This window comes from Oreochromis niloticus, linkage group LG10 (assembly GCF_001858045.2).
Source record: "Oreochromis niloticus isolate F11D_XX linkage group LG10, O_niloticus_UMD_NMBU, whole genome shotgun sequence".
In the NCBI taxonomy this organism is placed as follows: Eukaryota; Metazoa; Chordata; class Actinopteri; order Cichliformes; family Cichlidae; genus Oreochromis; species Oreochromis niloticus.
The window spans coordinates 10,496,048-10,508,312 of NC_031975.2; the positions used below are offsets into that span (position 1 = coordinate 10,496,048).

Here is a 12,265-nt window from a genome sequence, read left to right on the forward strand (position 1 = left end):
CATGGCATAAACCAACATAAGGTGTTCATGTTTCCCCTCCTGAGTATCCTGCTGGGCACACGGCAGCTGTTCAGACACTGTCTGGTTTGCCTGAGAAGAGGACTTGTTAATTAGTGAAAGCAGACCAGCTGCAGTGCTGGAAAATCTTCAAGGTACCCCTCAAGCTTCTTGTCAGCGAACACTAATCCAAAGGAAAGCAGTATGTGTAAAACTATAAAAAGACTCCTTACACACAGTATATCTTTCTTATAAATTATATTTTAGGTGGTATAAAAACAATGGATAAAGTTCTAGTAACAGTCTGCAGACAACAGTTTCAGAAAATATTTGGCAATTTGTTATGAAAAATGTGCCAAGTTTCACACACTTTACATGCACCATCAGCATAGCCTATTAAAACATAGTTTTTATGGTAAGTATTGTTCCCTTATAGAAGTGTCTAAGATTAACAAGTTTGGGATCAGTTTGTGATACCATCAAAATAATGCCAAATTTAAAGGGCAGAAAAGGCTGTATTGTATTGCACTGTGTGGAACAATTAGAGACTGTATAGTGGTAACAAAATACTTGAGATGCACTGATAATCCTTACTTCAAAGTCAAGTGGGAAGACAAGGTAAAATTACACACACAAAAAAAAGGTTAAAAACAACTGACCATCATGTACAAATGATCTACCTGGAAACCCAGTGATGAAATGCCTTTCTGCATCATGACTGAATATAAAAGGACTCAACTCTGCCCACACTATTAAACAAGCCTTTGAAAGATCAAAACATTTACCAGGCAATGCCAAATTCTACACACACATCAGTTTGTTTAGGTTAAAGGGGGGAAAAGCTGGCAACACACAGACACAATCATATTTTAAGTTAATTTATAAAAACATAAAAAAAGAAATTAGTCCACAAAAAGTAGTCCAATGACCTTCATATTGATGGCTGTAGTTTCCAGAAGTCTGAACTTCCAGAGGGAGTTTTAGTCTCTTATGTTAATGCATACTCTGCTAAACCCAAAGCTCAGGTCCAAATCAGGATTTCTTCCTCAGTTTTATGCACAGATGACTAAATCAGACATCCTGTGCAGCAGGTCAATGTCCTGTATCCAAGTCTCTCATGTACTCCTGCAGTGCCTGCAGCCTTGCATCGATCTCTGATAGCTCTGCACCTGTATCTACAGAGCTTTCTGGGGTTTGGGACAACAAATCACAAATTAGAATTAAAAAAAAAACAAAACACAAAAATGCATGTAAACTGATGGGGACAAAAAAAAGAGAAAAAAAAAGTACAAATTACCTTTGTCTTTGACTCTGAGTGTTGGTGTGCTGCATAACGGCTTCCTAGACAGAAGGCCTCCCCTGGACTAGAGACAGATAAATTGCACTGTAAATGTTAAGGCCTGTAATATTCTGTACTTAGTGGCTACAAAACCATTAAAAACTACAACTCTCAGTGATTTAATTCCACTAACATATACTACCTGCACTGCTTTCATGCCCAAAAAAGGCTTGTATCAGCCCTTTTCAAATACATACAGGAGAGGACAACAAATAAATAACAGGAAAGTCATTACTCACCACATTGGGTCCATTGTAAGTCTGTTTTCTTCCTCTGAAAACATGAAAGAAAAAAAACAAACAACCCAGACATTAAAATAGCCAGCTACACCCATAGAGCCTTCACAAATCCATCCAAAGTACTATCACCTGTACAGAGTTTTGGTCATTTCATCCATGTCCACTAACGAGCTTTCAGAGGAGTTCCTGCTTCCTCGCCGCTCCACAGATAAACTCCTGCCTCTGCTGCCTGACCGGGTCAGCTGAGGATAGGCTTCTCTGGAACGTGAACGGCCTCTCTCGGGCAGCACGGGTGATGCCAGCATGTCCCTTCGCACCTTCCTCTGTCTGACACAGAAAAACATGCTTGAGCAGCTACTACACTGAGTACTGGCGTATACTCACAAAGTGAGGAAACCAACTTTTTGATTTCTGCCTCCTTCTGTCTGCGCTGCCTGTCCTGGATATACGCTGTTGGATCAAAGCGTGGAACCCGTGACCCTGCAAAAACAAAAGTTCTTATCAAGTAAAAATCTTTATCAGTGGAATTAATTGCTCAAAATTCATTCACAGAAACAACATCAGGACCAGAGCTAGTACCTGTGGGGGAAGGTGATGGCCTGGGTATGCGAGCACGCGGTCCCGAGGAGTCTGCGCGTCTTCCTCTTTCCACCGACCTCTGTCCTCTATCCTCTGTACGTTCTCTAGATCCCGAGCGAGCCCTGACTGTCCCGTACCCAGACCTTCTCTCCCGAGAAAGGGAGCGATAAATTTCTCCATCTACCCGTGAGCTGATACGACCCGACACAGGAGTCACTCTGCTGCATACAGAAGAAAAACAGCACGAGTGTTCAGTGGGTGACTGATTCAGGTTTTGAAATTTTAAGTGTGTAAGCGAATGTATGAAAGAGAGAGAAAGTAAAGATATAGTACACGCTTAGATTGTCTAACCCTCTCCGTAGTAACGCCAGTTCATTGGTGAGACTCTTGACACGAACACGGAGAGCACACTCTGATGCTCTCAGCTCCTCTAACTGGAATGGAAAGAAGAAAAGGTTAAAACCTGCTGATTTATTTTAAAAAAGGGGGCGTTACACAGTTTAAAAAAAAAAAAAAAAAAAGAAGCATCACCTGCTCCACTAGCAGTCGCTGCTCCTGGCATCTCTTGCTCATCGAGTGCTGACTTTTGGCCCTTTCCTTGACAAGTTGCTCCTCCAGCGTCCTCACCACATCTCTCATTCTCCAGTCCTCTCGTCCAGACGTGGGATCACTTCCACTCAACCGCAGTCGCTCCAGAACCTTCGCCATGCTCTCCTTTTCCTCTTTAACCAGAGCCAGCCTTGAAAACGGCAGGAGACAAAAAAGAGAAGAAGAAGAAAACTTCCAGCATCTGCTCATACTGGTAACACTGGGAGAGATTAAACCTACTCTGCTCGTAGCCGCTGTATTTCTAGATCTGCAGATTTGTTAACTCCGTGAGAGGTGAGAGCACTGAGCTCAGCCCTGAGCGCTCTGATTTCCTTCTGCAGAACAGCTGGGTCAGGCTTTCCCACATAGGGCAGAGGTAGAGGGTAGTGAATTCTACACATGGGCAGAAAATCAGAACATCAGCACAGCTACAGACGCAGAGGGCATAAAGCAGCAAAGCTGTGACCAAACCTGTCAAACTCCACGGTGTATATGAGAATGAGATATCTTTTGGCGGTGAGAACAGATGGCTGCTGATGGCTGCGAGGACGACTGACCACCCCTGCTTTTCTGTTTCGCAGTAGCTCCAGGTCAGCATAGGTCAGGAGGTCAAGCGTAACAGAGTCACTTGTCTGCAAAGAAGCATCTCTTTCAACAATCAGAATAATAAAACATGCCATTATCACCTTGGGAACAGTCTTATGATTGTAGGCTCCTGATTTTATATTTACCCCCCCAATTTACAGCAATTTAATGGCAAAAAAATATCAGCCATCTCTTCTAATGATCATGGATTTAGTATTCTAATAATGCATCTTCAGACATATCAGAAAGCATGCTTTTCTATCTTGCTTTAACGTTTACAGTGTGCGTGTATACCTTGCTTTCATGACAATTTAGTTGCAGCAGACTTAAAAATGTGCCGAAAATTCCATTTGTCTCTCCTAATTTCCTCCAGGCTCCTTCCTTTTTCCCCCTGCTACTACACGTTAATTAAAAGGAAAAAGGGAGTAGGACATCCTGGGATAACATTTTTCGCTTAAGTGGAGACAATGAACACAACTGAGTCTCTTTATCGGCTCACACAGCCTCAGGGAAATCTGTCTCTTTATATTCATCTATTAACTGTGTTTACATTCGTTCTGCCTCTAATCCCCCCCCACACATACCTTTCTCACTGCAGATTCCAGCATGCTACAGAAAATAGGAAACTGCTTGAAGTTGCCGGTTTTGCGAGTGAGGTCTTCAATATCTAAATAAACGAATAAGCAGTTAAAGTTAAACAGCATGAATGACCGGCTATAGTGATATGTAATCTGAGATGTATACGCCACTTACATGCTGGATCAAACTCCCCCCTCCACTGATCCGCTGTCATCGAATCAGAGATTTCGACAATGAGCAAACCCTTGTCCACCTCCATCTTTACGGAAAACTCCACCCCCCGAAATACAATATCCTCCATCAGCTCAGAGCCTTCCTCCATTACTCTGGCTCTATATTGGAGAAACAAATGATTCTAATTGATTAGAAGCAACCGAATCAACCAACTCCTTTCCTGTTAAAACAGAGACGGATGTATGCGTACATCTGACACCCGAGGCAAAATATAAAGCATAATCGTAATCCTGAGCTGACCCACGCAAAATATCCCAACATTTTGGGAATGTTTGCAGTTCTCAGTCTTATTACAGTGACATTAAGATTTTTTTCAGCATCACAGTCAGAATCAGAATTTTTATTGTCATTAAACAAAAAATACAACAAAATGGTACGCAGTCCCATTCAGTACAAAGTGAGCAATCTATCTTATTAAATAGTTTTCATATGTACAAAGACTAATAACACAATTTCGAATAAATAAAACAATATAAATATATTAGTGTGTATAAAAACATGTGTGCTTGTATCATTATTGATTGCACAGGGTTGATATTTTCACAGGTTAGTGAAATGAGGCATACCCTCCTTAAGAACCTAATTTTAAAAGCATAAAATGTTATTCACAACATATGCATTTCTTATCTTCAAATACATCTCTTCAATAGCCATTTCTCTCTCTTGTTTTTTGATCTTTTAAATTTAATTCTATTTTTTCGGCTCCTCTCGCACAGCCTGTTATTACACAAGTAAGCCGCAGGGGGCGGCAGCGGACATAGTTCATTTTAAAAGGTGTCAACATTGTTATAGTAAAAGTTCTGATTGATGGCTTCAGTCAAATGGTATGTCAGGGATTTGACAATGATCTTAAGGCACTGTTTAATAAAGTACGTCATTAACTGCGTCTCTTTTGTGGCGTTAAAACCCTGAAAGATTTCGCGCTCGACTTCACTATCTCCGGTACTGCTAATAAAATCTGTGCAACATCATTTTATCACATGCACGGGAAAAAAGATTTACGTCGAGTGAAACAGCGTTAAATTTAAGCACGGTTTCGTTGGAAGAGATAATTGCATTATTCTAAACTACGGTGCTACATTTCTCCTACTTCTCCGTCAGCTAGCGAGAGTTAACATCTTTGGTCAACTGACCAGCGCTAGCTAGGGTTAGCTAGCACGGACACTATGATTAGTTAGCACAAGTTTTATTTTAGTGGACCCACAGAGCGCTAACAGAGCTATCTGTACATCAACCACACAGCGTTATTAGACGTGCAATCAATCAAATGAACGGTACCTCTGCGTGCAGCGATGCTCCTTAGTGTGGTAAGCTGTCAAAACATTGCTACCTTTAGTAAAAACATGGTGGTGACCTATCTAAATGAAGTAACTATAACTGCTAGTCGACTGAATGACCGTCATCCCAAGCCCCAAACTGTTCATAAACCGCAGGGCACCGTGGAGACCGGAGCGGTTCAACAACCGGGAACCGTTAAATTCTTCTTCTTTACCTCTCTCTGCCGCTGCTGCCTCTTCCTCTGCCTCGATTAGATGAAGGCTCGATGCCTCGCAGGCGTGTGGGCGCCCTCCACAGGTACCGATCCGACACTGCTCTTACAACCGCACGAAATGGAATACGGTGAATGTTCACGGTGCACAAAAATGTCAGATAGGCTGATCAAGTAACGATGCAGCAGTGTAACGGCGACAATGTAACAGTAATAATAACGAGCAATGATAATATTAGCTTTATTAAAATTTGCTAAAAGCATCCAATACATTATAAAATACCGTGAAAAAAAACCCTGTTCTTTGTCTACATTTTGATAATATAAGTCTACAATATAAATATTATGTAGTATTATTATTAGTATAATAGTAAAGTCACCTTTTAGTAGAATAAAATTAATATTTTACTGAAAAGTTTTAGTTCTTGTGTGACATGTTTCTCTTATCCAATAGTAATATAAAATATTAGTAAAATACAAACACCTTTAACGTTTTGGTTAAAGCTAATGTTACAAAGACAAAGTTAATTCAAAACAGTGCTGCTAGACTATATTTATATTGTGCAATGATCAGACAGAACCAAGGATCTCCTCATGTTTCTGAAGCTGCTACCAGTTAAATTTTTTTTTAATTTAATACATAATTTTGTCAGCTCTGTGTTTCAAGAAAGGAAAAACAACCGTGTTGACATTGTCTCAAGTGTGTGTTTACTTTCCACTGGTTGGTTAAGTGGTTAATATTAGTTTCGGAAACAAGTGCCTCCCCCTAAATGTTTGGACAACCTGACCTCTGCTCGCCTTCGCTCAATCTTGGTGAAGAACTGTTTCCATGGAGACAGTGTTCACCCATAAGTTGAGTGATTGAGTCTGAAGTGTGAGGTGCTCGCTGTCTGTCTGAAAAGACGTAAAACACGCACACTGGAATCAGCGCAGTGTGACGTGGATTGTATGCTTACTAAAGGATGGCTGAAGATGTTTAGTCCTTCCAAGAACTAAACTCAGAGAACTTTGGGATCTTGTTATGACTTAGATGAAACATCAGCAAGTGGTCAGACAGAGTGAGTTTACCTGAATGGAAATTTAAAAGTGTTTAAAAAGTGTAAACACTATGCTACACTAAATAAAACGCTACTGTTTTCTGCGCATACCATATTTTGTTAATAGACTGATGATGGCCTCAGCTTCATAACGGCATGCAGTGTAAATCCAGCATTACAAATAAGTAATTATCCCCACCTGCACTGCAGAGCCAAACACAAATGCAGTTTTCTCCAGCCTCAGCCAGAGATGTCTGACATTTCTGTCTTGAGCTGACCTGCTCACTATTTCAGGAAACACATGCCTCTACCAATTACAAGCTAAAAATATGGACATCCCCTCTGGGTTGATCAGTTTAAAAGTGACATTGTGTCACTAAAATGGTGCAAAGTATATGAAAATTGGATATATTCTTTCTGCCTTGATATTGTCATTATTAATAGTTGATAATGAGCATTTACAAAGATTCAGAAACATCAGTTGTAACGCTATAATAGCCACTAATATAATGTTTTATAAACCAGTTATTAACTGTTTGGTAAATTTTTAAAATATTTACTCCATGAATTTAATTTACGTGTTTATTTGGTAATGACGGTGTGACAGATTGGCGACCTGTCCAGAGTGTATCCTGCCTCTCGTCCAGTGACAGCTGGGTTAGGTTACAGCACCCATGTGACCTTGAACTGGAGAAGCAGAAGCAAATAGATGGATTGTAATGATGGTTAATATGAAGCATTAATGGAATGAATAATGCTTCATATTAACCATCGTACCTTATCTCATACTGATATCAGCAATTTAAGGTTTTGACAAAATCACACTGAGCCCTTGGGGACATTATGTACAACTGATTCATTAACTCCGGATAACAGATTAAGATTGATAGTTATGGTCAGTACAGATAAGGATGGCCCTTAAGGTCCAGCAAGATAGCTTTAGCTACATTTTTTTGCATGATTTTTTTTTTAAAGTTCAATATTTTTATTAACATTTGAGTGGCTACATGCTGGAAAATGTTCCCACTGTACTACTGACTTGGCTGTGTGTCTGTGTGAACAGTAAATCTGGATGGTGTGCCAGTTTGGGCCTCATCTAAATATCTCCAATATTGCTGGATGTGTAAAGCCAAACTTTAAATTTATTAAGACCAAAAGCTTTATAAAAATAACATGGTACAGAGATACTCTACTCCATTAAATCCTGCTGGCAGTTGCACGTCTTTGATTCCTCTCCTAGACTCCTCTCCTGGCATCTTAGTCCCTCCCATTAGAGGTAAGAGTGGAGGAGGAGAGGAAGAGACACGAAGAGAGAGGAGTCAACACAACAAGCAGTTAGAAAGATGAGACATCCTCAGTTTGATGCCAGTGTCATTTTAAACATAATGTGTGTCACGACCGCGTCATGAATTTAACCAGCTGCATTTTCAGATCTGATTTATGAGGTACAACAGTGTTAGACTTTAAAAAATGAATTAATTAGACAAGAGTAAAACACACACAGACAGTGAAGGTCAGACTGTTTGATCACATAATAAATCATCTAAAATACCCGAATGAATGTGTGAATACAAAAGACTAGCTGACTGAAGACTCCGTCTGCCCTCCACAGTTTGTACATTTCAGCTGTATACAGCGTTCCTTCTATATGTTTCAGGTAAAAATACTAATGCAAAGGATACATCTGTGCATCCTCAATGATAGCCTCTCTAGCAGGCCTGCTGTCCCGATGGACAGAGAACAGAGGAGGTTTATTATATTTTAGGAATTGGAAATCTACTTCAACAAGGTTTACTGAAATACACTCATGGGTCCAAGGCAGGAGGAGAGAGGACAGAGTAGAGAAACAAGAAAAGCCCCAGCTGAAAAACACTGTGTTAGCAGGGTTAGTGTTTCTGTAGATGATTATTTGTTGCATTGTTGTCAGCACTATATTTTGTTTTTCACTTCTATCTTTTTAAAGCTAAGCGAGTAGTTAGTATTTTATGCACTTTTAAGTATTTCACATCAATATAAAATGATCAAGTTTCCACAAATGTGATCTTTTTAAGTCTTGTTTGCTTATGAAAGCTGATTGCCTTAAATCTTGTTTTTTTATCGTTTGAAACACCAGCATCAAGAGAAATTGTTGCTTTGCTGCTTTTCTGCATGACAAGGCAGATGGACTGTCTGTTTTCCACACCTGCCCGCTGCTGATGTTCAGCCATTAGTCGGCAGGCGCGGGGAACCCCATGCCCTTACCTGCAGCACCAGACAAGATTAAAGGAACGAACAGACAGAGGAACTGATAGCCATGCTCAACAAATCCTCCCACACAGTCTGCAGCGATAACAAAAAAGCACTCTCAGTGGGTGTGGAAACGGCACCTGAGTACCGGCAACAAGAGAGCAGGGGAAACTAAAATTTGCCCACTTTGATTAATTCAGCTGAACTTGCAAACTTTTAATCATGTTACTACAATGTTTTTTAATGTTAGTTTTACTTTATCAGAAGAAATTCTTGTCCCATGCTTTGATGATGATTTAAAGCAAACGTGAGAGTTTTTGTTAATGTTAAACTGGTGTTGGATGACAGTTAGAAAATTTTTAAAAAAGCACTTTTACAAATGAAGAGTTGACTGCACCAATCAGGGTGTGCTCGGAGGAGGAGGCGGTGAGAAGAGGGATGATGATGTGAGTGTTTGACAGATGAAACATCAGACAGTCTCTCTGCACACACACACACACGCGCACACACACACTCACAGACACAAAATCAAGAGGCTTCCTTTGGCTGGTCATTGTTCAGAACATCCATGGAATGAGCACACGCAGATCTGCAGCGCTTAAGCGGATGGTGCTGCCAGCGAGACCAGGTACTGTGGTTTTTATTTACTTTAAACTTTCAGTATTTTATGTTGTGTGGATTATAAGACATAAACTGCTACTTACAAGAAGTGTTTTCTGATAATTTGTCATGTTAAATGATTCAGCCTATTAAACTTAAGATTTTGCAAACACATTTGACTAATCTGCATCTGCATTAGTAATTTTTTTGCTCATTTTATTTCAGATATTTCATCTGATGTAAAATATTTTTCAACAAAACGATCAACCTGTCCTCAAAAACCTCTTCAGAAAGCTCACCTGTGAGATGTTAGAGCCAAATGTATGCATGCGTGTTTAAACCAGAAGTTTCATTCTGCTAGTGCATGTATTTTTGTGCCTGTTGATGCATGTAACACGCACGGTGAGTCTGTGACTTGGCAGCGCCGGCAGAGGCAGTGCATGTTGTTTCAGTGGTGTCTCTGTGCCGCTGCTGCTGCTGCTGTGCTCATGGCTAAGAGGAGGGCTGCAGGTAGCTGCTGCTGCTGCCCCAGAGCGCCCATGAAAGAGGACAATGCTCGTTTTTGCCTGCTGGCCGGACTCATCCTGCTCTACTTATTGTGCGGAGCTGCCATCTTCTCAGCCTTGGAACACCCGTTTGAGCTCCGCGCACGCCTTCTGTGGAAACAGCAGCTGGACAACTTCACCAGGAGATACAGGGTCAACCTGGGCGCCCTGCACACTCTGCTGAGGCAGTATGAGGAGGCAAACGGAGCTGGCATCAGGGTGGACACTTTAAGGCCACGCTGGGACTTTTCTGGAGCTTTCTACTTTGTGGGCACAGTGGTCTCCACTATTGGTAAGTCTCAACTTAACTTTTTTTCCCAGATTTTTCTTCAGTTTTTGAATGTTGCTCATGGCCGTGATCATTTATTTAACCTTGTATTTTGTGTTTTCTCTCTAAGGTTTTGGCATGACCACACCGGCAACCATAGCAGGAAAAATATTCCTAATCTTCTACGGTCTCATTGGCTGTGCTGCCACCATCCTCTTTTTTAACCTCTTCCTGGAGAGGATCATCACCATGTTAGCTTACATCATGCGCTGGTGTCATGAGCGTCGGCTGAGGTGTGCTGGAGTCGGGGTGGTGTCGAGCAGGGAGGAGTCATCTGGTGAAGAGGACAGTCTGGAAGGATGGAAGCCATCCGTCTATTACGTGATGCTGATCTTAGGGATAGCATCTGTTGTGATTGCTTGCAGTGCCTCCACTCTGTACAGCTCCATGGAGAACTGGAGCTACGTGGACTCTCTGTACTTTTGCTTCGTGGCCTTCAGCACCATTGGCTTCGGGGACCTGGTGAGCAGCCAGAGGCAGCAGTACGAATCTCAGGAGGCCTACCGGTTTGGAAACTGCCTTTTCATCTTAATGGGAGTTTGTTGCATCTACTCACTTTTCAACGTCATTTCTATCGTCATCAAGCAGACTCTCAACTGGATCCTGGGAAAGCTGGTCTGCTCAGGGAAGCATCAGCTCTGTTCCTGCTCCACCCCTGGCTGCTGGTGGCTCTGCTGCCCCTGCCTCCACAACAAAAATCACAAACAGAGGCGTCAACTGGCACACTTCAGGCCAAAACGCATCAAACGCAACGCGGTGCAGCCCATCTCATCCCACCACCGCTACACAGATGGCTCGGTTGAGACTGTGTGCGACAGCGAGACGGATGCGGGCGCGGTGGCTGAAGTACAAGTGGGGCGTCGTTTGTCAGGGGAGATGATCTCTGTCAATGAGTTCATGGCGTCCAACAAGGTGTCTCTGGCACTGCTGCAGAAACAGCTGAGTGAAACAGCTCACCAGGGCCCGCGGCAGAGCTACAGCCATCAGAATGGTTTCTCTGGTGGTGTGGGAGCACTGGGGATTATGAATAATCGCTTACAGGAAACCAGTGTGGATAGATAGCATCATAATAACACCTTAATTGTTCTTTGGGTTCTCTATATTTAAGCCTTACATTTCCTTAGGATTTTTTTTATTATGAGTAATTTGTTCTGTATTAAAAAAATATCCAAGAATAGAATATTTTGTTTCTGAAAAGCAGACTGTAGACAGCAAATAATCGTTCATACTTTGTTTGGTGAGAAGAAAGAGAAAGTTAAAGGACAAATACGTGTTAAAGACTTCAGCATCATTTGAAGAGGGGTTTGATGTCCTGAAGTGACTGACTCACAGAAACGCAATCAGATGAGAGAAGCTTTGAAGGAGCACTTAGAGAGGACTGCTGATTTAAGGACACTGCACATGTCCCCCTCCCCGAGCTCCTCAGAAGACATCGTTGTACATAAGGTGGTAGTTAGTGAACGTAGAAACCAAAATATCTCCTCTTAGATAACTAGCTGCATATATAAAACAGTTCAAATATGATTTGTATTTAAACAGAGCTTCTCAAACAAACTGCAGGAGCTCAGAAGCACCAAGAAAGACATTTTTCAATTGGACATCATTGAAATTCAGAGTAATCATGAAAGAGATCCAGGGTTTTCAATTGAGACCTAATGAAACATGACTCGTAGAGGACGTCCTTATGTCAACGAGGGCTTTGCAGATAGCCACAGGATCACGTCAGCAGAGCAGAGAGAAAGATTTAGGTAACTAGATGAAATCCTTTACTATGCAACAAAACCCGTTTGTAATTCATTCATGTATAAGGAGGGTTTTTGTGAGTAGATGATGAGTGTGAGGTTAAAAGCTTCCATAGAAATCATAATCACCCATTTTCGGCCGTCCTGTCTTCACTGTG

At 41.5% G+C, this 12,265-nt stretch overlaps 2 protein-coding genes across 6 annotated transcripts; one reads left to right on the forward strand and one right to left on the reverse strand.

Annotated features, from left to right (window-relative positions):
* Nucleotides 1-238: 238 nt before the first annotated feature.
* On the reverse strand, nt 239-5,772 carry ccdc61 (coiled-coil domain containing 61). 5 transcript variants are annotated; one of them, XM_013265084.3, is made up of 13 exons: nt 5,633-5,772; nt 4,081-4,238; nt 3,912-3,994; nt 3,214-3,374; nt 2,983-3,135; nt 2,686-2,893; nt 2,488-2,588; nt 2,155-2,375; nt 1,977-2,055; nt 1,705-1,902; nt 1,576-1,609; nt 1,295-1,361; nt 239-1,184 (listed from the first exon to the last, which is right to left on the reverse strand). In XM_013265084.3, the coding sequence occupies exons 2-13, from the start codon at nt 4,226-4,228 to the stop codon at nt 1,090-1,092; spliced, it is 1,548 nt and encodes a 515-aa protein (XP_013120538.1). In that variant the 5' UTR covers nt 4,229-4,238; nt 5,633-5,772; the 3' UTR covers nt 239-1,089. The 5 variants fall into 5 exon arrangements, with proteins under 5 accessions (XP_013120538.1, XP_013120540.1, XP_003456841.1 ...); XM_013265086.1 differs by lacking the exon at nt 5,633-5,772 and adding an exon at nt 5,419-5,626 and having other exon boundaries at nt 2,155-2,372; nt 2,506-2,588; XM_003456793.2 differs by lacking the exon at nt 5,633-5,772 and adding an exon at nt 5,419-5,626 and having other exon boundaries at nt 2,506-2,588.
* Nucleotides 5,773-7,903: 2,131 nt separating this feature from the next.
* Nucleotides 7,904-12,184, forward strand: kcnk12l (potassium channel, subfamily K, member 12 like). The gene is made up of 3 exons (XM_005471982.4): nt 7,904-9,520; nt 9,718-10,329; nt 10,436-12,184. The coding sequence occupies exons 2-3, from the start codon at nt 9,816-9,818 to the stop codon at nt 11,425-11,427; spliced, it is 1,506 nt and encodes a 501-aa protein (XP_005472039.2). The 5' UTR covers nt 7,904-9,520; nt 9,718-9,815; the 3' UTR covers nt 11,428-12,184.
* The last annotated feature ends 81 nt before the right edge of the window (nt 12,185-12,265 follow it).

What these genes read in the sequence shown, in the direction of transcription:
- ccdc61 (XM_013265084.3), bottom strand. Translation starts at nt 4,228, where the DNA reads ATGGAGGAAGGCTCTGAGCTGATGGAGGATATTGTATTTCGGGGGGTG. An exon ending in AGCGACTGCTAGTGGAGCAG is followed by an intron (nt 2,589 to 2,685) that starts GTGATGCTTCTT and finishes TTTCCATTCCAG; the next exon opens with TTAGAGGAGCTGAGAGCATC. An exon ending in GCCATCACCTTCCCCCACAG is followed by an intron (nt 2,056 to 2,154) that starts GTACTAGCTCTG and finishes TTGTTTTTGCAG; the next exon opens with GGTCACGGGTTCCACGCTTT.
- kcnk12l (XM_005471982.4), top strand. Translation starts at nt 9,816, where the DNA reads ATGCATGCGTGTTTAAACCAGAAGTTTCATTCTGCTAGTGCATGTATT. An exon ending in CACAGTGGTCTCCACTATTG is followed by an intron (nt 10,330 to 10,435) that starts GTAAGTCTCAAC and finishes TTTCTCTCTAAG; the next exon opens with GTTTTGGCATGACCACACCG.